This window comes from Coenobita brevimanus, chromosome 23, assembly GCF_032717465.1.
Source record: "Coenobita brevimanus isolate Jiangsu-jjx chromosome 23, ASM3271746v2, whole genome shotgun sequence".
NCBI classification, from domain to species: domain Eukaryota; kingdom Metazoa; phylum Arthropoda; class Malacostraca; order Decapoda; family Coenobitidae; genus Coenobita; species Coenobita brevimanus.
In genome coordinates, this window is record NC_136976.1 from 39508067 (window position 1) to 39535571 (window position 27505).

A 27505-nucleotide genomic window follows, 5' to 3' on the forward strand; every position below is an offset into this window, starting at 1 on the left:
TATAGCAGTGAAATGATTGGCAGGAAATCTAGACAATACATTATAAATTAGGTAGTTCCAGGTGAATGTAAATATCACTTAGGCTTCTCCCTTCCCTCCTTATATATATTTTTAGTACGAGAATAGATTATACAGCATATTTCAAGGGGAAATAAACAGCGAAAATTAGCGAACGAGTGCACGTGAGGTGTTGTCAGGTGATATTTAGCCAATTCCAGGTGTATGGCACTCTCACTTACCTTATTTCTTTTTGGTATATATTATTTGGTATAAGAATAGGGCATAGATGATACAAGCTACCACTTGAAAGCCCGGGGGAATTCAAAATAACACAGAATCGCAAAAGTGACGCCCTGTGGTATGATCCATTGCTCCCAAGCGTCAGGAAAGTGACGCCCCTCGGTTAAGGGGTTAAGTGACTGATTGGAGCGGTGAGTGATTTGAGTTTGGATATGCTTTTGGAAGGTGGTCTGAGGTGGGTCTGAGGTGTGTATGATATCATGTGCTGGGTGTTGTTTTGATGTTCCTTGGTGTGGATGGATGTGCTGCCATGTAAAGTATTGGATGTTGTGGGTTTGTGGAGGTTGCAGCAAGAATCTGGGTGCCTCTCATGTCTAGGTGATCCTTGACTTTGAGGACTTTGGTTTCTTGATGTAGGTGGTCTGTGGGTGTAGTAGCTGTGCAGCCTGTGATTATTTTTAGGGCCTTGTTCTGTATGGTCTGTAGAGTGTTGTAGTGTGTTTTGGTGAGGTTAGGGGCCAAGGCAGGGCTTGCATAATTCATCACTGAATGTATGTATTGTTTGTATACTGTGGTGGTGGTTTCATTGTTGTGTCTGAATGTTGTATGGGCAAGTGACCTCAAGGCATTGAGTCTTGGTGTTATTTTATTTTTAATGTTTGTGATGTGTTGTTTAAATGATATTGCTGTAGGTTACACCAAGGATTTTGGGGATGTGTGTGTGTGGTAGGGGAATGTTGTTTATAGTGAGGTGTGGGATGTGATTGTGTTCTGCTGTCCAGTTTGTGAGAAGAGTCACTGTAGATTTGGCTGGAGCTATTTTGAGCCTGTTTGTGGCGAACCATTCGTGTTGTGTGTTGAGGTAAGGTTGGATGATGTGTGCTGCTGTGTTTGCGTTTTGGTGCGTACATTTAAGTGTTATATCATCTGCATAGGATGCTATGTGTATCTGTGGTGTATGGGGTGTGGGTGTCATGCATGTATAGGTTAAAGAGTGTAGGGGACAAAACAGATCCTTGGGGGATGCCATTTGTGAAGTTTCTGATGTTAGAAGACTGACTGGCAAATGTTACGTGTGCATATCTGCCTTCTAAGTAGTTTGCCAACCATCTTTTTGTGTTATTGTGCAAGTTTATGTTGAGTATTTTGTTTGTGAGGTTGTGGCGGGAGATGGTATCAAAAGCTTTGGTGATGTCTAGTGTGACTAGGAGTGTTCTGTGTGTTGGCCTAGCTGAATTCATGCCATCAAAAACTCTCTGTGTAAGGTCCATAAGGAGGGTGTTTGTGGAGTGTAGTGGCTTAAAGCCATGTTGTGATTGGGCTAGGGGAATGTGAGATGTGACTAGTTGTAGTACCAGTCATTCAGTGACTTTAGAGGGGCTGCAGAGGAGTGTGATGGGGCGGTGTGATGAAGGTAACATGGGGTCTTTGTTGGGTTCAGGGATAGTGATGGTAGTGCCATGCTTCCAGATTTTGGGTATTATGTTGTGTGAGTAGCTGTACAGTAGTTTGATATGTTGGTGAGTGCTTGTATGCCTTGTGGTCCAAGGTGTTTAACCCGCGCCGTCCCGGCGATGTGCATTAACGCGGCAACATTGCAAGGTCCCTAATTTGCACAATTTTCAATTTTTGTGAGTGATTTCGCGAGTGATTTTTGGCACATATACATGGGACACCTTCCTCTATTCCTCTACAAGATGCCAAGCAGGAACAATGCCTTACACCGCATAACCTCTCCCCCCCCCCCCTGCGCGCCATTGTCTCGGCAATTCACCTGTTACCAGTGACCTGGCCAATAAAGACATTCAGGGCCAGAGTGATTCCCCAATCGATGACAATGTGGAGGACAGTGTTTACATAGCATTAGAGGAAGAAACAGTCATGAATGGTGATGAGTTAGTGAGTGAAACAATGCTTTTAATGCCTATATTACTGTTTGAAAACCAATATACTCTTGTACTACATATAAATTTGTACCAAGTAAATAAATAATTACTGTTTATGAGTGGATAAAATAGTTACCCTCCCATAGAACTCGTTTTCTTTGGTGCCAGCCTGTTAGAAAACCCAGTCAGGTAAGGAAGGACTTGTACCTAAATCAGGTATTTTAAACCTCAGGTGAGCAATTTCTCTATGAATTTTCGATGTTTCTCACCAAAAGCGGATGTTTGAGCCAAAAAAAAAAAAGGTCCAAAAATGTCGGGATGGGGCGGGTTAAGATGAATGTTGCTTATGTTGTCAGGTCCACAGGCAGGTGAGTGATTAAGGTTGCTAATGATGTGCTTCGTCTGGTTGTAAGTGAAAGGTGCGTAGTCTGGGTCTGTGGGGAACTCTCTCTTACGTCGGATGATACATCGGACTTCGGGATGGGTGTTTAAATGGCTGACTTGTGAAAAGTGATTGATGAGAGTGTTGCTTTGCAAGAAGTTTTAGTTCCTACTTTACAAACAGCTGTGAGACTGTGGTTTGGTATGTAAATGAAAAATCAAGAATTAGAGCACTGGGGAATGTGTGTATGGAGTGCACAGAGTAGAGAGGGTAAGGAATAATGTGATTTGTGAAAGGTGCAATGTAAGGAAGTCTGTGGACACCAGAACTGAGGAGTATGTGTTTAGATGGTATGGTTGTATGGAGAGAATGGTTGTGAATAGAGCAATTAATACAGTATATCTGAGCTAGTTTGAACATGGCTGAAGGTGTGGTAGCCAGGGTGAAGGTGGATAAATATGGTGAGTGAGTCTCCCTACGTGTCAACAAGTGGGTTGGTGGAGGGTTAGTGCCCCTCCCCGTAAAACAAAAAACTCAGAGTCAAATGGCCACCCCTCATGGGATTATGGCATCTGGCAACGGACGGACGGACCTTATTGGTTATTTTGGTTGCGTTCATATCAATCAGTGTTTTTAATGCTGAAGTTCCCAACAATGGTAGAGTTAGTGTCTGTGTTAAGGGGAGGAGCTGATGTTTGTATTGCACTGATACAGCCTAGGAGATGTTGGGGGGGGGGATTGGGATGTAAATGTTAAAATGTTGGTTTCTTGCTTCTGACCATATTTGACACAAGTGACTGTATTTCTAGTGTCATATCTTTACCTCTGCCAACAAAGTTGGAGAGGGTCATATATTCATGCATGTTTGTCTGTTTGTTTTTTTGTCCACACAATATCTCAAAAAGTTCTCAATGAATTTCAATGAAATTTTGTGGAAGGGTGGGCCATGGGCCAAGAAAGAATTGATTAAGTTTGGGGGTGGATCCAGAGTATCCCATACAATGTCTCCAAAAGTTCTTATTGAATTTCAGTAAAATTTTGTGGTAGGGTGGGCCCTAGGCCAAGAAAAAATTTAATAGATTTGGGGGCGGATCTGGATATGGATCCTATGTATCTCACACAGTATCTCCATTGTCAATGAAAATCAATAAAAGTTTGTGGAAGAGTATGCCATGGGTCAGAGAACAATTGATTAAATTTGGGGGCAGATACGGATCCTTTGTATTACACACAGTATCTCCATGGATCCAGATCCAGATCCTTTTTAATAGCAATGGCATTTGTGGATAAGTGATTATGTGTCTTCATAGATGATGAGGCCTCTTCCATGTTGGAAATAATTTACTTCTTTGTAATGTTTCTAACAATTATGTACTTTTTGTTGTGTTGAACAAGTAGGAAGAGTTAGCTGTGTTAGAAGAGATTAGGTGGATATGCCTTCAGAGTGTGTTGATTAATTGTGTTATATTGGCAGGGCTCTTGTTTTGTGAGCCACAGCTCGCAAATGCGAGTATTTTTTCCCTTTGGCGAATAAATTTTACATGCAAGTCGCCTTTTGGTGAGGAGAAAATATATCCACTTCAAAACCCAGTAAACTACAAAATAAGTAAATGTCACTTAAATGAACAAAAAGCACGTTGTGATCGATTATTAAGTCTTTCCTTGTCGCCACTGTGAATGTAAAAAACAGACAATGTGTAAATAAATAAACAAATATATTTACTGCTCGTAAAATATTTCGGCTATTAGTCAGTTTGGCTACTAAAACTTTATTTGGCTCAAAATCTGAAACCGTAGGAGCCAAATGGCTCACAACCATCGGCAGTTAGCAAGAGCCCTGATTGGTGATACGATCTTTGTTGGGGTGGATGGTGTTGTGGGGAGCTGAAAGTAGCTTCATTGCTAGGGTTGGGAGTGGATAGAAGAAGTTTAGGAAACTGTTATATCTTGTGACAGCACGGGGGCTCAGGATTTCGTAACACTTAATGTATTATGATAGTGAAATTTGGACAGTTAAGGAGGAGGATATCTTTAGGTTTGAATTTTTGGAGATGAGGATGGTTAGATGGATATGTAGTGCTTCTTAGAAAGACAGCTGCAAATGGCAGAGTTGTCAGTGAGTAGCTGAGAAGTCAGCCATGAACTGAAATGCATTGGGGATGTTATGTGAAGGGAAAGATTGGGGTGGTTTTGACTTTTAGAGAAAATGAAAGATGAAAACTAGGTGAAAATACTGTATCTAGGAATATTGTTGTTGTTGTCTGAGGCATATATTATCAAGAAGCTGATGAACTGCAGGCTGAAGTTCCCTTTCTCCTGCAGTATGCCATCCTCCTTTTGGAGGAAAGGGAGGAGCTTTAGGAATATTTTTATAACAACAGTTGTATTGGTACCACATTAAGGTGTCGCTCTTCACCAACTCATCATCTAGGAGTGTGATAGCAGAAGCAAGGGCACTAAGAGTTACAGCCAAGAAAGACTAGAGCCTGTATTCTTGTAACACAAGGTTGCTCCATAACACCCTTTCTTAAGTGATTTATTTTGCTTATTACACCTAACTTTCCTTCCTTGTGTTATGTAAATCCATCTAGTACTGCCATACTCTGCATAAATAACTTGGACAAGAAGCAGTGGCAAGACACAGCAAACCCGACCCTGGCAGTCATTTTAATGCTGACGTATAAACTCAACAGGATATCTGGTCAAAGATGTCACATATCAGATTTGAAGTAAATTGGGTGAAAATTGATGATTTTATGCCCATTTGAAATTTTAGGCCTGACCCACCTGATATTGACCCCCCTACTGCTAACTGGGGGGGGGTGACCCCCCTGATGTAATGAGGCATGTTATAGGCTGCAGATTTGAAAGATGCACCTTTAGGTTTTGGTTTCATGTTGATATGATGAATTTGAAAGGAGTTGTAGTGAAAAAAAAAAAATTGTTTACATTTTTTGGACCAAACAGCCTTGGTCTTGGCCCAGTTTGGCCTAAACTTTAATCAGGTGATCAGAAGGTCATAACCCATCACCCCTGTAATTTTAGTCAACATTGCACCAGTAGTTTTTGCATAAAGTTAACAGACAGAGACAGACAAACAAACAGACAAACCAAGTGAAAACTTTACCCATCTCCAAGCTCCTCCAGGACAGGGACAGGCAAAAGTAACATTAACCAGGTACACGGGATTAAGGCATCTGGCAGTAGATAGATAGACGTATATTCAAAAATAAATCACCATCAAAGAGATGCTAGGGAGCCTCTTTAACAGATAAGAATATGGGCTTAGGAGTGAGGCCTTAAGATATGACCTTAGGGTTAACCTGCCCCATCCCGACGTTTTCTGGGCAGTGGTACGCCCCAGTCCCGACATTTTTGGACCTTTTTTTTTTTTTTGGCTCAAATATCCGCTTTTGGTGAGAAACATCGAAAATTCATAGAGAAATGGCTCACCTGAGGTTTAAAATACTCGATTTAGGTACGAGTACCTCCTTACCTGACTGGGTTTTCTAACAGGCTGGAACCAAAGAAAACGAGTTCTATGGGAGGGTAACTATTTTATCCACTCATAAACAGTATTTATTTATTTACTTGGTACGAATTTATATGTAGTACAAGAGTATATTGGTTTTCAAACAGTAATATAGGCATTATAAGCATTGTTTCACTCACTAACTCATCACCATTCATGACCTTTTTTTTCCCACATTACCTGATCATCATTTCTGACTATTTCTTCCTCTAATGCTATGTAAACTTTGTCCTCCACATTGTCATCGATTGGGGAATCACTCTGGCCCTGAATGTCTTTATTGCCCAGGTCACTGGTAACAGGTGAATTGTCGAGACAATGGCGTGCAGGGGGGGGGGGAGAGGTTATGCGGTGTAAGGCATTGTCCCTGCTTGGCATCTTGTAGAGGAATAGAGGAAGGTGTCCCGTGTATACGTGCCAAAAATCACTCGCGAAATCACTCGCGAAAATTGAAAATTGTGCAAATTAGGGACCTTGCAATGTTGCCGCGTTAATTCACGTCTCTGGGATATGAGTGCACATCATGTGAGGACGTGAATTCATGTCTCCGGGACGCAGCGGGTTAAGGGACCAGGCCACCATAGCTTGTGAAGCTTGGACCGGTGCCATCAAATGAACAGGGTTAACACATGCAGGAATGCACAAGGCCATTCAGAATAGAGTGAAAGAAAATTGTTAGGTTAGTCAGTACTCTGGTTTCCTTTCTCACCATAGATTAGCCTGACTGTTTACCCATCAAGTAATTATTGTTTTTGGATCTTTCAGTGGTGTAGCTAATGGGTGGCAGGGGGACAGATTGCCCCAGAAAAATATTTTCTGGGAGATTTTTAGCTGCCAATAGCAACTGGGGGAGGCAGTGGCTTAGTCAGTAGAAAGGTGGCCTGCGGTCCTACCGGACCCAGGTTCAAATCCCCGCTGGGGCAGGGAACAGTTTAAGGGTTTGAATTTCATGTAAAGCAGACTTTACTGATCTACCGGAAGACCTGCTGACATGTCGTAAAAATACCCCTGCTAATACAGTACCCTCGCGTCCAACATGTGTTTGTCCAGCACGATTCGCGTCCAGCACGGAGAGCAAAAAATTAGTACAATTTAATATGATTTAAGTACTGTAAAACAGGTGCGTAAGCATAACACTGACGGAGCTCTGAGAAGTGGGCGAAATCCGCAGAGTTCGCCTCTAGCACGATCACCCCTGGTCCAACACGGTCATACTGGACATTCCTGTGATGCTGACAGCCAATCGAAACTTCCAATCAAGTAAAATCCCCCACCCGCTATCATGACATGATCGTGATGTCGCCCAGTGAAAAACACTTCTGCTCTCACATGATGTTTTGTTTAAATTTCTCCCGCCACAGTGCCATTCAGTCGCATAATTCACATTGGACGGTGCTTTATTCTCGCTGCATTTTCTGCCCTTGCTACTGCATTTTACCCTGCCCACGATGCCTAGGAAGCCTTCTGAGAACCCCAGGAAGCAGTGGCACCTCCCTCAGGCCACCAAGCTAGAATTCATCGAGAGGCAGAAGAAAGGGGAGAGGAATTTCAAAGGATTTATGAGGGAGGTTGAGGAGGAGCAGCAGCCATTACCTGTTAGTGACACCAGCAGCCATCCTCCAGGGACCCAGTAGGACTACCTACAGCCTCGGATATCACCTTCCATTCCCAGCAAGCCCACCAACACTGTCCTAAAAGGTTAGTTATCAAGTACAGTACCATTTATTATAATTACAGCAGTACCAATATATATTTAGGTATATGGTAGGTATTTAGCGTGACTTTTCCTAGGATTGCTGACATAATTCATTTTTCCCCATAAGCTCTGTTGTTTGTCCAACACGTTTTTGGTCCAACACGGGACCCATGCATGACAATATTACCATGTTGGACGTGAGGGTACTGTACCAATACACCAGTCCTGTATGAGACAGCCCTCGCATGTATTCAATATGGATGGTGGGTGTTAGTGCAGAAGTGGTGACATGTGGAGGTGTATGGTATGTAGGCCTTGGGAGCAGGCTGTAAAGCCTATTCCTAGGGTCGAGCACATAAGAAAAAAAAAATTGTCATGGTGGGGGTGGGGAGGTGCTATATGTACAATACATGCATTTGGAAACATTTGTTTACATTTTTTATAATGTTAACAGGCATCACTCTGGCCTGAGGTAAAACCTATGTACAGCTCTTGCTAAACCTTTATTCTTCTGTTTTGACATCTGCATTTCCATAGGGTAAGGTTTAATGTATAGTTCTGGAGGAATTTTTTTTATTACCTCCTGTGTTTGAGGAATAGTGAAGGCAGGGAAGACACAGTCAAGGTGAAGTACAATGAAGGCAGGGAAACAAACAGGAGCTTAGGAAGTATAGGGAAGGTTAGGACACACAAAGGAGGTATGGAAGACACTAGCTCAGTGAAGGTAGGGTTACATAATAAAGGAGGGAAAGCACAATGAAAATTGTGTAACACAATATAAGAAGGAAAACACAATGAAGATGTTGAAGTACAGTGAATATATATAGATATTAGAAGTCCTTCCCTCCATCCATCATCCAATTCTAATCTGCCCCATGAGGAGCATAGGAGCCCGGGGCTAGGGAAGTTGGTTCTGACAATTAAGATGAGAGCGACAAGCCTTACTCATCCCTGAGTGGCATTACTTGAGCAATAAACCCCAACAACCCCTTGGCCCCTTGGAGATAAACCTACACAGGCTTAATCCGATTGGAGCACCTTAATTACCCCCTAAACCACCAGGCACCATATTTTGGTTATATGGTTACCATCCAGCACAGTACAGTAAATGGTTTCCTGGTGTACAGGAATTCATTTGGTATGTCACTCAGTGTAGAGTCACTCATAGGCAGAAGGAAGAGGAAAGAATGAAGGAAAGACAGACACTCAAAGCAGCACAGCATCAAGTAAGTGGATGGTGAGCGACCCACGAATATCTAAGTGAGGATGAATATTAAGAGTTAGGGAAGCACAATAAATAAACCTCAGAACAAAAATGGCAGAGCCTCAGAGTCTTGGTACAATACAAGGTCTTATGGAAATAGGGTTCTCTGAGAATTTGAGCCCCTTACTGATCTGAGGATTGTGAAGCCCTGCTTGTAGACATAAATGATATGCTTAAGGAATATGACTGTTGGTATTACTAATTTGTACACCAAAAGCTGCAGATTTGATGACAGTAGGTTATGACATTCATGTGTTTTAAGGAATATGACACTGTTGATGTTACTAATCTATACACCAAAAACTGCAGATTTGATGACAGTAGGTTATGACATTTGTTTGTTTTAAGGAATATGACACTATTGATATTACTGAGCTGTACACCAAAAGCTGCAGATTTGATGACAGTAGGTTAAGACATTCATGTGTTTCAGGCATAATCTTAAATGTGTTTCAGTGTGTCAGCAACAATTTTACTAGGACGTTTGTACCTTGTGATTCTTCTTCCCTGTAATTTATATGTTGCAGTGCTGTAGCAACAAACAGGGTGCAAGTTCCTTTTAGTGCATCAAAGTATACAGGAGAGATACAGTGCTAGATTCTCCAGTGATCAAAAAGCACTTAACATGCAAGGAAAACGAAAAACAGGAAAGATGAGCTTACAGGATCACGGGGTCAAGAAGCTTCTACTACTCAAGATGATGGGACTGATACTCAAGGCCAAAGGCCTGACACTCAGTGTCAGTCAGTCTGCACTTAGTATTGTGTCAGAAGAATAGCACTTGGGTCAATAAAGCAGCCAGCAGTCAAAATAGATCAGCAAGGATAGAACTACGAAATAGACATACCAGTTACTGGAGGCTTCCTCACTCATACATATTGGGCGATTTTTTATTTTTTTATTTTTTTTATGTGTCCGACTCTGAGCATAGGCTTCACAGCCTGCTCTCAAGGCCCAGTAGTCCTCCTACATACCTTACACCTCTCTACATGTCACCACTTCGGTGCTAACACCCACCATCCATATTGAATACATGCTTGGGCTGTCTCATACAGGACTGGTGTATTGGTATTAGAGGGGGTATTTTTATGACATGTCGGCAGGTCTTCTGGTAGATCAGTAAAGTCTGATTTTATGAAATTCTAATCCTTAAACTGATCCTACCACCAGTGGGGATTTGAACCTGGGTCCGGTAGGACTGCAGGCCACCTCTCTACCGATTGAGCCACCGCCTCCCCCCCCTGTGCCTACTCTGAAAAAAATCCTAAAAGTCCCAGTGGTACTCTTGGTTTATATGTCATGACATTCATTACTTATTATTAACATTGGCTTTGGGTTTTCCTGTCCTGCCCTTTGCCCACAAAAAAATATAAGTTTCTAACTTAAAAAATAATAAGTTTTATTACCTTGATACAAAGGGGAACATGTTGAAGTTTAGTTATGTATAATATAATGTCATTATCTCATAGTGGCAAGAATAACATCAAAGAAGAAAGGTACAACATGGTGGGATGAAGAGGTTAGGAGAACAGTGAATGAAAAGAGGCAGAAGTGGCTAGAGTGGATACAGGACAGGGGTTCAGTTGAAATAAGAACTGCATATATTGAGAGCAAGAAGCACATAAGGAGACTAGTGAAGAGGAAAAAGGAGGTAAATCATGGTCTAGGAAGAAAAATGAATGAAATTACTCTGATAATAGGATGTTATTCTGGAAAGAGGTGCAGAAATGTAGAGGTGACAGTGGAAAGAAATGTGAAAGTGTTAAGGACGTAAGTGGTAGCTCATTAACCCATGGGGAAGAAGTATGGACTAGATGGAAAGAATATTTTGAAAGTCGGATGAATGGGAATGGAGAGAGGAAGGCAACTGTTAACATGATTGGGTTTGGGGGTGTAGAGAGAAGGAATGCAGTGCCAGGAAACGTGACACTCTCACAGGTGAAGAACACTGTGAAGCAGCTGAAATACGGGAAGGCAGCTGTGGCTGATGAAGTGGATTCAGAGATGATTAAGTGTAGTGGGGAGAGTGGAATAAAGTGCTTGTTAGAGATATATAAGAAGGCATGGATGAGTGAAACTGTGCCAGTAGAGTGGAAAAAGGCTGTGATTGTACCTCTGTACAAAAATAAACGTGAGCAGAGTGAGTGCAAGAATTATCGTGGCATAAGTCTGTTGACTATTGTAGGGAAGGCACATGGAAGAATTGTTATAGAGAAAGTAAGGGAGATATCAGAAGTCCTAGTGAGTGATGAACAGGGTGGTGTTAGGAGTGGCTGAGGATGTGTGGCTCAAATATTTGCAGTGAGACAGTGAGACAGGCGTGTGAAAAGGACAATAAGGTGTTTATGGCATTCATGGATCTGGAAAAAGCATACAACAGAATATAAAAAAGACGGATTGTGGATGTTTTGCACATGTATGGTGTAGATGGTAAGCTGCTAGGTGCCGTAAAGAGTTTTTATGATGGTAGTGAAGCATGTGTAAGGGTTAATGGGCATCTAAGTGAATGGTTCACGATCAGTGTGGGTGTGTGACAAGGTTGTGTGATGTCCCCATGGTTGTTCAATTTATATATGGATGGGGTGATGAGTGAAGAAAAACACGAGTAATGGAGAGAGGGATGGTGTTGGTAATGAATGGTGATGGATGAAATATCTCAAATTTGTTGTATGGTAATGATGCAGTACTGCTTGCAAGTACTGGACAAGAACTTGGTAGGCTAGTGCAGAGTTTTGCTGATGTCTGTGAGCATTGTGCCTTGAGAGTAAATGTAGATAAAAGTAAAGTGATGGTTATTGAGAGAGAAGGTGATTCCCAGTGCGATGTTACGGTGAATGGAGAGAGACTGTAATTGGTGAGAGAGCTCAAATACCTGGGTACATTGCTAGAAAAGAGAGGAAAATGTGCAAAAGAAGTTAAACATAGAGTGACAGAAGGAAGAAAAGTAGCTGGTGCAATGAAGGCCTTGATAAGAAACAGAGGCTTGAGTGTTGCAGCTGCACAAGGCTTACATGAAGGAGAGTTAATGCCAACTTTAACATATGGGTGTGAGACTATGCTGTGGCATAAAAATGAAAAGTCAAGAGCAAGAGCAGTGGAGATGGGACTGCTGAGGAATGTATGTGGAGTACAGAGGGTGGATAGGATGCAAAATAATGTGATCTGTGAAAGATGTGGAGTGAGGAAGTTTGTGGACACCAGGATTGAAGATAGTGTACTGTGGTGGTATAGTCATGTGGAGAGAATGGATAACTAAAGAGTGGTGAAAAAGGTATATCTGACAAAATTTGAAGGAGGGAGGAGGCAAGGTAGACCAAGGAGAAGGTGGAGAGAGATGGTGAATGAGTGGGTGAGGAAGAGAGCTTTGGAAGTCGGTGAGGCTAGGGAACTGACATGAGATCAAGCTGGCTGGATGAATATTGTGAGGAGAAGTGCATGACCAGGGATTTGGCACCCCTTTTAACGTGGCAGCATCCGGACTGACTCAATCAGATACGTTTATGTGAAGCTACAGATCTGGTGAATGTTTTTGGCGTATCTGATGGAGCCAGGATTCCGGGGGCTTGAATGATGAATGAATGGAAGTATGGCCCATTGGATTGGGCAAACTTCAGCTGTCAGGACATTGCTACATCTCACCCTGCCCTAGGGTGGGAAAAGAGGTCTGGATAATGATGATGATGATGATATATATATATATATATATATATATATATATATATATATATATATATATATATATATATATATATATATATTATATATATATATATATATGTATATACTGTACAGTACTTATCAGAAGTATGAAGCGCCCTGCGTCCCTACTACGAAACAAACCTTTCAGCATTGGAAGAACATATAAGTAATGCATTTTATTTACCTTTAGTGCTTCGTAGGGTATCCTTTACGCTTCTTCACGGACCTGAGACATCTTGGAAGTGAAAGGGCGAGGCTCCTGAGGTGCTGGAGGAGTATTTTCTCCCAGGAGTCACAAATTGCAGCTTCCAGCTTAGGCAGAGAGCTCATGTCCTTCCCTTGGAGACTCTTCTTTACGAGGTACCAGAGGTTTTCAATTGGGTTGAGGTCTGGGCTATTTCCGGGCCAGTCTTTCATGAATGAGACCTCACAGTCATGAACCCATTTGGTGACTGATTTGGCCTTGTGAGCAGGTGCACCGTCCTGCTGAAACACTCGTGCACCTGTTAGCTCGAAGGAGTCTGGTAAATGATCACACAGAAGCTCCAGGTAAACATCCTGATTTACTCTAACGTTCTTTGGAAGCACAACAAGCTTCCCCAAACCTTGCCCCGAAAAACAAGCCCATACCATCAGTGAATCAGGATGTTTGACTGTGCTTTCTACGTACTGTGGGTCAAGTGGGTCACCACCTTTGCATCGGTACACATGTGCTCCTCTGTTACAGGTTACACTAAACGTTGCCTCATCAGACCACAACACTGACAACCATTGCTCCTCACCCCAGTGGAGATATTTATTAGCAAAAGCAAGCCTACAAAGTCTCTGGTTCTTTGTGAGAAGAGGCTTCTTCACGGGCCTGTGACTTGTGTAACCAAGTTCATGAACCCTACAAGACACAGTTCTCACAGACACCTCACCAAACACTTCCGGGTTGCTTTCCTTTATTTTTCTTGCACTCACACGAGGATTAAACTCCACTGCATGTTTTAAAACATTAACAGACCTTGGGGAAGTTTTCCTAGGCCTACCAGACCACGGCTTCTTTGTGGGAATTTCATCACTGTTTTCCACTCGAAACCGCGCACACCAACGACTCACTGTCGATCGTGTCACACCAACCAATTCACTAATTTCCTTTGTCTGGTGGCCTGCCTCGTTTAGAGCAATGATCTGGGATATGATTTCACTCGATAGTTCATGGGTAGGTGCCATAACAAATTGGCGAAAGCCAAAACACTGCGGGACACTCGGTAAAAAATGGCGCAATTTCAGAGGGAGACGCGGCGGAGCTCCTCTCTCTCAGGCAGCCCGTGGGCAACTGAGGCTGGAACCAAACAGCGCGTCGGAAGGCCTCAGGCTACCGTAACGTCATGCTCGTGGCGCAACTTGTGGCTCAATTTTTACCCCCCAAAATGGGTGATTCTTTTTTTGGTCATAAGTATTGCGCGCCCGGCGGAAGGTGCTGCGTAATTTTGACGAGTACTGTATACAGTACAATACAGTACAGTATATATATATATATATATATATATATATATATACAGTACCCTCGCGTCCAACACGCATTAGTCCAGCACGATTCGGGTCCAGCACGGAGAGCAATTAATTAGTATTATTTAATACAATTTAATTACTGCAACACGAATGTGTTAGCATAACACGCACAGAGCTCCGAGAAGTGGGCGAAATCCGCAGAGTTCACTCTAGCACGATCACCCCCGGTCCAACATGGTCATACTGGACATTTCCATGTTGATGATAGTCAATGAAAAACTTCTGATCAAGTAGCCTTCCCCGCCCGCTATCTTGACGTGATCGTGATGCCTTCCCAATTAAAAACGCTTCTGGTGTCACGTGATGTTTTGTTTACATTTCTCCCGCCACAGCGCCACTCAGTCGCATAATTGCATTGGAAGGTGCTTTTTTCTTGCTTCATTTTCCGCCCCTGTTACTGCATTTTACCCTGCTCACGATGCCTAGAAAGCCTTTTGAGAACCCCAAGAAGCGTCGGCGCCTCCCTCAGGCCACCAAGCTAGAAAGCATCGAGAGGAAGAAGAAAGGGGAGAGGAAAGTTGACATTGCCAAGGCCTACGACATGAATGAAGCCAACGTGATCATAATAAAAAACTTAAGACAAGATCCTGGCAGCCGAAGGCTATCACACGGCACTTCATACCAGGTTTGCCGAGGATACGATGGTAAATCGGAACGGTAACGTGGTAAAATTGCCGACGATACCACTGGCATTTGGAATTCATCTGGATGGATTCCTGCCGAGCATACAACAGGGAAAACAGTGCGACCAAAACCCAGGCGACTCGACTGAGAATGTATCGTACTACTGCATTGAACATTTAGCCTGACACTGAATACATATTAATATTTTAGAATAAATATCAATCGTTTTGAAACCCTTCTCATCGGCGTGCATACCAGTTTATAAACAAAGTTGCTTCTCCTTATTCTCTACCGAGTCAGCGACAGCGATTACTTTTCACAGTCACGAGACGGGGCTCTGGCAACAGTGTGAGAAGCATGCACTTTGCCGAGGATTACAGAGTGCTAGGACAGGCAGAAGCAGGACCTTCCATGGCTGTGGACGAAGAAAGTGATTCTGAGTGTGATTTCGAAAGAGATATGAGGGAGGTTTGATTTCGAAGGATTTATGAGGGAGGTTGAGGAGGAGCAACAGCCATTACCCGCTAGTGACGCCAACAGCCATCCTCCGGGGACCCAGTAGGACTAACTACAGCCTTGGATACCACCTTCCATTCCCAGCAAGCCCACCAACACTATCCTAAAAGGTTAGTTATCTTTCATAGCACAGTACCATTTATTATAACTACAATAGTACCAATATATGTATAGGTATATGGTAGGTATTTAGGGTGACTTTTCTGAGGGTTGCTGACATAATTCATTTTTCCCTATAAGCTCTGTTGTTAGTCCAACACGTTTTTGGTCCAACATGTGACCCATGCATGACAATATTACCATGCTGGACGCGAGGGTACTGTATATATATTTGTATATATACAGTACAGTATATCTATCTATCTATCTATAAATTGCCAGATGCCTCAATCCCGTTCGGGGTGGCTACAAACAAATCGCCTCCACGTTGCCCTGTCCCCCACCAATTCACTGCCCTGCTCCCAACTCACACCCCCCTCTCTCATATACATCTCCACCCCATCCCTCCATCTCATCCTCGGCCTCCCCCTCCCTCTTCCCCCCTCCACCTCACTCACATAAACTCTCTTCATCAGTCTTTCACCCTCCATCCTCTCCACATGGCCAAACCACCTCAGTGTGTTCCTCCTAACGCTTCCTATCACATCCACATCCACACCACAATGCTCCTTTATATCCTCATTTGTCAGCCTGTCTCTCCATGTTACTTCACATGCTCCTCTTAAACAACTCATTTCCACTGCTCTCACTCTTAACTTGTGTCCTTCCAGCAACGTCCAAGCTTCACTTCCATACGTTAGAGTTGGTATCACAAGACTGTCATGTAGTAACTTTTTCACTTCCATGCTCACTTCCCTGTTTCTTATCACTGCTTTCAAAGAACCAGCAACCTTTCTTCCCTGCTGTACCCTTTCAAGCACTTCACCCTCCAAACCTCCATCCTTACTCATCGCACTACCCAAGTACTTAAACGTACTCACATTTTCCAATTCCTCACCATCCAACCTTGCTGTACATTCACGGACTTCACCTCTCTCAAAGACCATCATTTTACTCTTCCCTACATTCACCTTTAGATTCCGTTTCTTACACACTCTCCCAAACTCATCCACCAAGCCTTGCAGCTCTCTTTCGTCTTCGCTCAACAACACAGTATCATCTGCAAACAACAGTACAGGGAGTTTTCAAACACTACCCTCTCTCACCAGGGCCACTCCAGCATCCACTACCCTACCTTATACGTCTTTTATTACCCCATCCATGTACAGATTTAACAACCATGGAGACATGACACATCCCTGTTTCAACCCAACCTTCAAAGAGAAAAATTCACTCAGTTCACCAGCCACGCGCACTGCAGCCTTAGCACCATCATACATACTTTTCACAACATTTAGCAACTTCCCATCTACTCCATATATTCTTAACACTTTCCACAATCCTTGTCTATCCACCCTGTCATATGCTTTCTCCAAGTCCATGAGAGCCGCATACATCATTCACAGATTGTTTGTATCATGGTTAGGTGAAAGAGCTTATTTTAAGGTACGAATATCCCATTATCTATCATAGTATAATAAATTAGGGTGGGTGTTGCAAGGGTAAAAATTTTAAAGATAACTGTAAAAGATCCAGCAGGAATAGAGGGTCAAATGAGAAGGAAGAGTGGCAGAAATATGCTTCAGATGGCTCCAAGTGGCATATTTAAAATATGTGATTACCTATTCCCATTCTAAAAAAAATAAAAATAAATACTGAAAATATGAATTTTTAGTCTGATTCAAGTGATATACCATTAAGTAACAGTTGCCCACAGGTCATCAAATTTTGTAAATCACAGTATGGGTTGTATGCCTTTATATCACTGTACTTTTTTTTACTTTAACTTGGCCTAAAATTATCAGCTCACCATCTTTGCTGACTTGTAAAAATTGATTAGCACTAGAATACATTTCCAATCTCAGGAAATCCTATAAAAAGAATGTAGAACTGTATTATGATCTTATTCTGCCATTGAGGTATGGGAAGTAAGCTGCAAAAGGATGAAAATCTGGACCTGGTTAAGAAGAAAAGAATACAGTTTAGTTTAGTAGGGTCACAGCTTTGTATCTGGAACTGTGATTACATTTACATTTTACAGTAATATGGTTCATTACTGTGGGTATCTTCTCCAGTCCACTTTGCTCTGCCCTTGAGATTGAGTTGAATGTCCTTGCCTGATCCCTTAATTTTGCCCTCCCACACACCGTGAGGGAATGTTCGTGTGGTAATTTATTGTGATTTCATTTTTATAACCCCAATGGTGGCTCAGCTTTTCATATTACAGTTCTTTACAGGAGTGTTGCTTGAACTCACTACTGATTTAAACTGTATTGGCTCATGATCCAGTATCCATACTACTGTGTTTGTAACTACTTTCTTTTGTATCAGTGCTGATGGAGCCTTGTAGCTGAGTTTTTTAATATGTGTGGTAGAGCTGGGCACTTACACAGTCACTTCTGCAAACCGCAAATTCTGCAGTGTGATTTTGTTTGTGGATTTGCGTTTGCAACAAATTCTATGCAAATTCATGGTTTTGCGCTTGCAGAAGTACTTCCACAAATGCAATCCTGCCTGAGAACATCCACATGCCCTAGCTCGGCAGGCGGCGTCTGGGTGAGTTGCCAGCTTCCTGGTGCCGCCCACCTCTCCTGCACTGTTGCCATATGTACGATAAGCAGTGTATATATATGATAAATTTACTTTCGGTACTATATACAATATATATATATATATATATATATATATATATGTACAGTAGAAGCTTGATTTAATGAACACAGATTTAGCAGAAGCCCAAGATAACGAAATCATTTTTTTCCGGTATCTTTTTGCCCAATTTAAAAGAAAATTTCTGTTAAAATGAGTATACAGGCATTATGTGAAGGAAATTTTGTTCCCAAAACCACCTAATTACCAGAAAAAGTCACGTTAATCAAGCACGTCATGTAGCCCATACTGGAAACACTCTCCTGACTGCCGGTGTGCAGTGTTGCCATACGTCCCCCCCAAGCATGCAACTTTCACGTGATCCCCCAACTATAAGCAACTGCCTTACGTGAGTGTGGCTTTGCCTTGGTATTGCGGCTTTATTTGTGTTTTTTTTCAGTGAACCAAAGTTTTAAGAACTATGCCTAAGGTTCAGGAAAAGAAGAAGTGGGTGAGGCTTTCTCTTGGCCAGAAAAACCTTGATATAACGGACCTCAGTAGACCAGAATTCACTTTTATCGGAATTGAGAAGCTACTGGACTAAATTCCTATATATCGGAAAAAGTCCGATAAAGCCAGAAGCAGCCTGGACTGCCTGACCACTTCAGCTGTGTTCACCGCAATAAGGTAAATAAAAGACATATTTATCAGTGTACAGTACAGTACATATTTATACTATTCCATTTAATTATTGTAGTGAAGGTATAATACAGTACAGTACTACAGTAGTAGTGAAAACAATTTAAAAACCATTGGTGCGATCCGGAATAATGTCTGACATATCGGAAAAAGTCCAGGTTAACGAGGGGAAGTCCGGATGTTGCTTTTATCAGAATTTCGCTTTTTTCGGAATAGCTTGGGCCCCAGTTAGTCCATTATAGTGAGATCTTGTAATTGGAAAGGTTGAGCACCATCCCTGATGCTCCCCAGCCTCTCTGTCACCCCTGTACTGCCTCAAGTGATGATGGAGGGTGACCCTGACAGTGACTAAACCACACCCATACAGGTTTGTGGGGAGGCCAGTGTGGTTGTGTGTGTCAGGCATATATCTGCAACAAGTGCAGAGCCCTTTCGGAGGTAAGCCTTATGGTAGTTTACTATCCCTATTTACTGTAAAGGACAACCTCACTATAACCGACTGATTGGGGCCCAAGCCAGTCTGAAAGAAGCAAGAGTTCAATAAATGCAGCATCTGGACTTTCCCTTGCTAACCCGGACTTTTTCCAATATATCAGACATTAGTCCGGGTTGCACCAACAGTTTTTCACCATGGTGTCACCAACTTTTTTCACAACCATTGCAGTACTGTAATGTATTATACAGTACATTCACTACAATAATCAAGTGGTATAACATCTATCTATCTATCTATTGCCAGACACCTCAATCCCGTTTGGGGTGGCCACAAACAAATCGCCTCCAAGTCGCCCTGTCCCCTGCCGTTTCACTGCCCTGCTCCCAACTCACACCCCCCTCACTCATATACCTCTCCACCCCATCCCTCCATTTCATCCTCGGCCTCCCCCTCCCTCTTCCCCCCTCCACCTCACTCACATACACTCTCTTCGTCAGTCTTTCACCCTCCATCCTCTCCACATGGCCAAACCACCTCAGTGTGTTCCTCGTAACACTTCCTATCACATCCACATCCACACCACAACGCTCCTTTATATCCTCATTCATCAGCCTGTCTCTCCATGTGACTCCACAGGCTCCTCTTAAATAACTCATTTCCACTGCTCTCACTCTTGACTTGTGTCCTTCCAACAACGTCCAAGCTTCACTTCCATACGTTAGAGTTGGTATCACAATACTGTCATGTAGTAACTTTTTCACTTCCATGCTCACTTCCCTGTTTCTTATCACTGCTTTCAAAGAACCAGCAACCTTTCTTCCCTGCTGTACCCTTTCAAGCACTTCACCCTCCAAACCTCCATCCTTACTCATCACACTACCCAAGTACTTAAACGTACTCACATTTTCCAATTCCTCACCATCCAACCTCGCTGTCCATTCACTGACTTCCCCTCTCTCAAAGACCATCACTTTACTCTTCCCTACATTCACCTTTAGATTCCGTTTCTTACACACTCTCCCAAACTCATCCACCAAGCCTTGTGGCTCCCCTTCGTCTTCATTCAACAACACAGTATCATCTGCAAACAACAGTACAGGGAGTTTCCAAACACTATCCTCTCTCACCAGAGCCACTCCAACATCCACTACCCTACCTTGTACCTCTTTTATTACCCCATCCATGTACAGATTGAACAACCATGGAGACATGACACATCCCTGTTTCAACCCAAGTTTCAAAGAGAAAAATTCACTTAGTTCACCATCCACACGCACTGCAGCCTTTGCACCATCGTACATACTCTTCACAGCATTCAACAACTTCCCATCTACTCCATGTATTCTTAACACTTTCCACAATCCTTGTCTATCCACCCTGTCATATGCTTTCTCCAAATCCATGAAAGCCGCATACAACTTCTTTCCCTTCTCTAGAAACTTTCCCACTAAAGATCTAAGAATGAATATCTGATCTACACAACCTCTTCCCTTCCTAAAGCCTCCCTGTTCTTCTCCAACTAATTTCTCTGTTCTTTCTCTAACTCTGTCAATAAGTATCCTACCATACACTTTTGCTATTATACTAAGAAGACAAATGCCCCTATGATTACCACACAACATGTGTAATAATATTATACTATACTGTACACTGATAAACATGTCTTTTATTTACCTTATTGTAGTGAACATAGCTGAAATGGTCCATTAACGGAGTCTGTACAGTAGAGATGATTGTACTGGAGAGATAGGTGACACACTTATATAACTTAAAGGCACTTACACTAATCCAGTATGTACTGTAATGTACTTTAACCCGTGGACTGCGAGCCACAGTTCAAGCTGAGAAGCGCCACATTGTGAGCCACATTTCAGGCTGTACTGAGTTCAAAAATTTTTCACCAAAGTTCCTGCCACATTTGGCACCAACTAACCCCAGCGGTGGGTAGGAGAATCTCTACACAAAGATGGAGAGAGATTTTCTTTTTTATTTTCACCATCAGATGATGCCCTGGTTGTTTATCTTCAAGTTTATACAGTAATTAACAAAAACTTTTTTTTTTTTTTTTTTTTCGTGCACCATGAGGTGGGATAACAGAAGGTAATTGCTCAATCCACAAGTTAAGGCACACAGTCAGAGCTTAATTTTGAAACTTAAGTCATATTTAGCGGACTTTCCCCGCAAAGTAAGAGTGACGCTATGTCCACTCCAGACTGAGGTCAGGCAGTCCGAACCACCTCTGGCTTTATCAAACTTTTCCCTGTATATAAGAATTTAGTCTGGTCGGCTCCTCGAGTCTGATAAAAGCAAATTCTGGTATATTGGGGTCCATTATGTTGAGGTTTTATTGTACGGTAATCCCTCATTCATCCGGACATAGATAGAGCCAAAGGTATGTCTGGGTAACGGCAACATCCAGATAATGAACACTACAGTATTCCCCTACCATACCCAGACCCTACCTGTACCCACCTCCAGCTTATACCTGACCTATTTGTACGGTACCTGTGCTTAATTTGGCAGTGTTTTCCTGTCATTCAGGCATATTTAGACATCAAAACACACAAAGGAATATCCAAAGGAATGCTAAACACCAAGAAAACCATGCAGAAAAAACACTGAAAACCAAAACACACCCAACCTAAACACTACTGTTTGTACAGTACCCTTCCTCATTTTGGCTGTGTTTTCCGGTCATTCTGCCGTATTTTGACATCAAAACATATATAGGATTATCCAAAATCATTTTCAACACCAAGAAAACCATGAAAAAAAAAAACACAGAAAACCAAAACACACCTTACCTATACACCAATGTATGTACAGTACCTCCCCTAATTTTTGCATTGTTTTCAGGTCAGTCTGCCATACTGAGACATCAAAACACACATAGGAATATCCAAAGTAATGCTATACACCAAGAAAACCATTAAAAAAAAAAATGAAAACCAAAAAACACCTGACCAATACACGACTGTATATACAGTACCCCTCTTAATTTTGGCTCTGTTTTCTGGTCATTCTGCCATATTGAAACATCAAAATACACATAGGTATATCCAAAGTAATGCTAAGCACCAAGAAAACCATGAAAAAAAAAAAACACACTGAAAACCAAAAAACACCCGATCTATACACTAATGTATGTACAGTACCCTTCCTAATTTTGGCTCTGTTTTCTGGTCATTCTGCCATATTGAGACATCAAAATGCACATAGGATTATCCATAATAATGCTAAACATCAAGAAAACAATGCATAAACAACAGAAATCCACAAAAAAACTGACAATGGTTTGAAAATCTGTTGTCTGTGACGAGTGATTGCTCCCGGGGCAAAATAAAATTCTACAGCTAAATATGCCACTGGAAATTGGTTATATTGGTATAAATTGTATACCATCATCTTTGCCGGTGTTTATACTATAAGATAAGCTAATAAAAACACATAAAACTTTTAAGCAAGTGGACAGAAATGCAGCAAGAATAAAGTGTTCAGGAGTAAAACTTACCTTCATCTAACTTCCCACCATCCTAGTGCAAAATTTTGTCAGTACCTTCCAAGCGTTAAGCATATGTCTAGATGCAGATTTTCATGAGCTTTCTTGTGATCACTTTGGAATTTCGATTTGACCAATAATAGTCGAAAAAATCACAAAAAAGTTTGAAAACTCATGAGTCACTGTTATCAACACGGAGGAGGGTAGGGACTGCGGGAGTGAGGGGGGAGCTGGAAGGGTATGGATGAGGGATTGGAGGTGGGGAGAAGCAAGGCTATGAACAGTATTCTTCCCCTTATGTAAACAGGCAGGAGTACATTTACTCGTGGCTTGCGGTCAGTTAGACGCCGAGTGGCCATGTGGAAACACAACTCACTGTGACTGGCGGACTTGTGTTCAATGGATAGGCGGACAGCTGCTGTCGCCTAACATGTACTCGTGGCTTGTGGTCTGTTTTTGATGGTGGTGGCAGTTAGGAAAGACTTTGCCCGTAAGCTGTGCGATATTGGACATATGGTGGGGATGCATACGGACGTTTTGACACCACTTGCAGGTTACAGTCGTATTACTCGGGTGCTAGAGGTTCGTTGGGAGTGATGGGATGAGTGTGCGACTTTGACCATTCAGTACAGGGGTGGATGGACATTTTAGCTTTGATTGTGGGTTACGGACTGCAGATATATCCCGGTTTAACAGTGCAGTTGGTTAAGTAAAAACCCATCACTCGCCCGGGTTTCTTATCTTGGGGTAGATTTAACATGTAAAGGATAGTGATGGATTTTTGAGCCAAGTCAAAAACCCACCCAAATGAGTCCAAAAACAAGTTTAAAGCCAATTTAAATGGCCTAACAGCTGTAAAAGAAACTTACCTAAGCCTAACACCTGTAAATAACTCACTAAAACCAACAAATAAAATGTGAAAATCATCAAATATAAGTCTGGACAAAATCAAGCTTAGTAAACTGTACCTCAAAATACAATGTACACCCCACCAGTGGCTAAAACACATTAATCTAAGTCTAAAAACAGTTTATAAATCAACCTAAACACACAATTTTAGTCTAAAATATTGTCATAATCGGTTTTCAAAAATCAGAACCCATCATTAAACCGGGGTTTGGCCGTTGTTAGGTGGCGTATGGTGGTATTGCTACCCCTGTCGTTAACCCTTTAACCGCGGGTGTCATTCTGGAATGACATTGCAAAAACTGGACCAAACCGCGGGTGTCATTCTCGAATGTTTGTGAATATTTTGAATACCCTGCGTTTTTTCCATGCGCCAGTTGTTTCAAGGGAGAGTAGCTATTAAGTTCTTTCACTCCAGCCGACCCCCACCTCCCTCCTCCCCCCCCTGGGGCACCACCTCCCACCCCCTGGGCCCCCCACCCCACCCCGGACCAAACACGCATCAGTATCTGTCCAGCTGTGTGAGTGACAACACTGCTGATGTGGAAGTGAAGTGCAGGCAATTACAGTGCCTTTTACCTGCCTCAGTGAACACAGAGTGGGTGTTTATCGTATGTGCAGTGTTCATATATGTTTATAGTATTATTATCAGAATGAGGTTGGCATTTGGTAATGGTGTGTGAGCGAAAAATAGTGATTACAACACCGCTGATATGGCAGTGAAGTGCGGGCAATTACAGTGCCTTTTACCTGCCTCAGTGAACACAGAGTGGGTGTTTATCGTATGTGCAGTGTTCATATATGTTTATAGTATTATTATCAGAATGAGGTTGGCATTTGGTAATGGTGTGTGAGCGAAAAATAGTGATTACAACACCGCTGATGTGGCAGTGAAGTGCGGGTAATTACAGTGCCTTTTACCTGCCTCATTGAACACAGAGTGGGTGTTTATCGTGTGTGCAGTGTTCATATATGTTTATAGTATTATTATCAGAATGAGGTTGGCATTTGGTAATGGTGTATGAGCGAAGGTAATGGTGTGTGAGCGAAAAATAGTGACTTTAGATCGCTCACTTCTAATGGCACTGCCCATCCAGTGATAGTCAACGAAATCATGAAACCTACATCATTGCAAAGCCGAAGGTTAGTACTTTCTAATGGTACCTTATTTTTCGCTCTAGATTTATTCTGTGCAGAGTTATAAAGGTTTAAAGTTTGTTTACATTTTGGTCGAAACCCCCGCGGGAGAGGACAGTCAGGGCAAAACAATGCCCGCGGTTAAAGGGTTAAGCCAGGGTATTGCATCTAAGGGTATCGTATATCGAGGTATATCTGTAATTGCTGCTCATGGCTCGAGCCCAGCTGCCATGATACCAAATGTTTGAACATGTTGGCTGGCCGACCGAAGTTCTCGGGGTCTTTTATGTCCGAATAATAGCAAGTAAATTTGGGTAATGGTGTAATAGAGCCAAGGTTCAGCATCCGCATAATGAACACGTCCAGATACTGAGAATCCAGATAGATGAGGGACTACTGTACTACAGTATTTAGAACACTACTATCCTCACCCTATTCTTTATGTGTGCATATTTTATTACTAAGTCAGTACTGTATGTATCACTGTTAACATGTACACAATAATGCATTTAAGTGAGGGTATTAATTATGGGTTCTGACTGCTGTGTGTAGCATTAAGAGTTAGCATAGTTTGCTAGGTTTGGGTGAGCATTGTCAGGAACTTGGCTTGACTGTTGGCATCAAGGATTTTGTGGAAAGTACCTCAAAATACTAAAAAAGTTTCCTTTATATTGAACCTTGGTTACTACAGAACTCGATTTAGCAGAAAATTTGAGATAATGGAATGGAGATTGGCTGAATTAGTCCATTTAATCGAGTTTCTACTGTACACACAGACACGCATGCATGCACGCACACACACACACACACACACACACACACACACACACACACACACACACACACACACACTGAAATCCTACGGGTATGCATACATATGGCAGTTGTCGGATATCGATTTTGTCAGATTTTGAAACAGTTTTCCCCTTAAGTTTCTTGAGAAACAGTGAAGATGTTTCCCAGCCCCCACCCAAAACTCACAGATATGTGAAGTAATCAAATCTGACAGCAAAAGACATAAATAGAGCTATTAACATTTATACCAAGAACAATGAATGTCTAAAGTATCTATTTATTCTAAAAGTACCATGCTGATATGGTTGTACAGTAACCAGTTTAGGCAGTTGTTTGTTAAACTCCGGGTGCCGTGCAAATGCACAGCCAGTCCCGTGTACAAAGGAGTATATTTTTCCACTATAAAACCTCACATTGACAGACCATGAATGTCTGTCCCTCACTCCCATTCACTATTTGTCTCCTGCTATTCGTCATCTTCTTTTCTCCTTTCCTAATCCCTTTCCTCTTCCTGTTACTTCTATCCTTCTCTCTTATTAATTTTTGTGTCACATCTAAAGGTTACAAAAGATGACAATTAAAAAAAAAAAAATCAGTAAATGTGGAAACACACTGTCCTAACATTTCTGTTTACACAACGCCCTTGCAGGCAGTTTTGGCCTCTGTGTGGCTGTCATAAGGGAACTGTATCTCTCTCTCTCTCTCTCTCTCTCTCTCTCTCTTTCTCTCTCTCCCTCTCTTTTTCAAGGTAGGGGGTCTGAGGCTGCATCACCACAAGGGATTAACTCCTAGAGCAAAGCCTTGTAACTGATTCTCTCAGATCTATCAGAAACCACAGACACTGTACCATCATTGTCAGAAAAACCAGCTGCGTTAAGCTCAGGTACATGAAAACAATGTTTTGGAGGGCTGAAAAATGTACAGTAATGGCAGGAGTTCAGACTTTCTTCTTTCAGTGATATCAAAAGCTGCTATAACCAAGTGTGCAATAACTAAGGTATCACTGTATTGTATTGCCATGCAGTGTAAGATGTTAACTGTTTCTCAAATTCACTTACTTTACACAATCCAGCCCACCACTTCAGTGCTGAATTTTTATTCCAGCCATGTGTGATGACTAGTGATAGGATTATTATGGTGATTATTTCTGTCTTACACTGCAGGGTCTTTATGAGATAGACATTAACTCTTCATTTTATCTCAGTCTGCAGGGAACCAAGTAGTGGAATTTCTACAAAAGTTGTGCAGCAATGATGTGAACTTGCCAGTGGGTGGTGTTGTACACAGTGGCATGCAGAATGAACGTGGTGGCTATGAGAATGATTGTCTCCTCATCCGTCGTGCAGAAAACAGGTCAGTACCACTTTCATTGTTTTGTATAACTGTGTGTATGGCAATCAGTTTTTGGAAATTTTATACTCATTTCTTAACCCTTAACTGCCGGGTGTCAGTCGGAACCGCTCTTGTTTTCACGCCACAGTTTGAAGTGGCCGTCATTTTATCTCATCACCAAAAGCTAGGGAGGGACTCCTGCCTGCCAAGCCAACCTAACCTCAGTCGGCTCTATGACTTTGCCAGGTGTAAGACGATATTTTCTTAACCTTCCTCATCTGATTCTGTTCCCACCTCATGTGGACTTTTGCCTCATCCACCCCTGCTAAGCCTCTTTCCAAGGATGCTAGGAAAGGGCTCAGTAATAGTGGTATAGGGTGTGCCTTGGACACCGTTGTGTCTAGTTTATCTAGTAATGGAGGAGTTATCACATTGAGAGCAAAGCCAAACTCGGGGCTGTGTACTAACGCTTGAATGCAGCCTACCTCTTGTGCCAGAATTACTCCCCTTCATCATGTCATTACTCATTGACATGACAACGTGCAGACCTGGGAATACTTTCATTTGCAGGAAGAAGAGTTGATGAGTAATATGGTCTTTAATTTGTTTCCCTAACT

General features: G+C 42.2%; 1 protein-coding gene across 1 annotated transcript in view; it reads left to right on the forward strand.

The window, feature by feature from the left end:
• Nucleotides 1–27505, forward strand: part of LOC145392951 (pyruvate dehydrogenase phosphatase regulatory subunit, mitochondrial-like) — an 865738-nt gene that overhangs the window by 551763 nt on the left and 286470 nt on the right. Inside the window, exon 15 of the mRNA XM_080267241.1 lies at nucleotides 26761–26909. Coding sequence (XP_080123367.1) covers nucleotides 26761–26909 — 149 coding nt within the window. The remainder of the gene's footprint in view (nucleotides 1–26760; nucleotides 26910–27505) is intronic.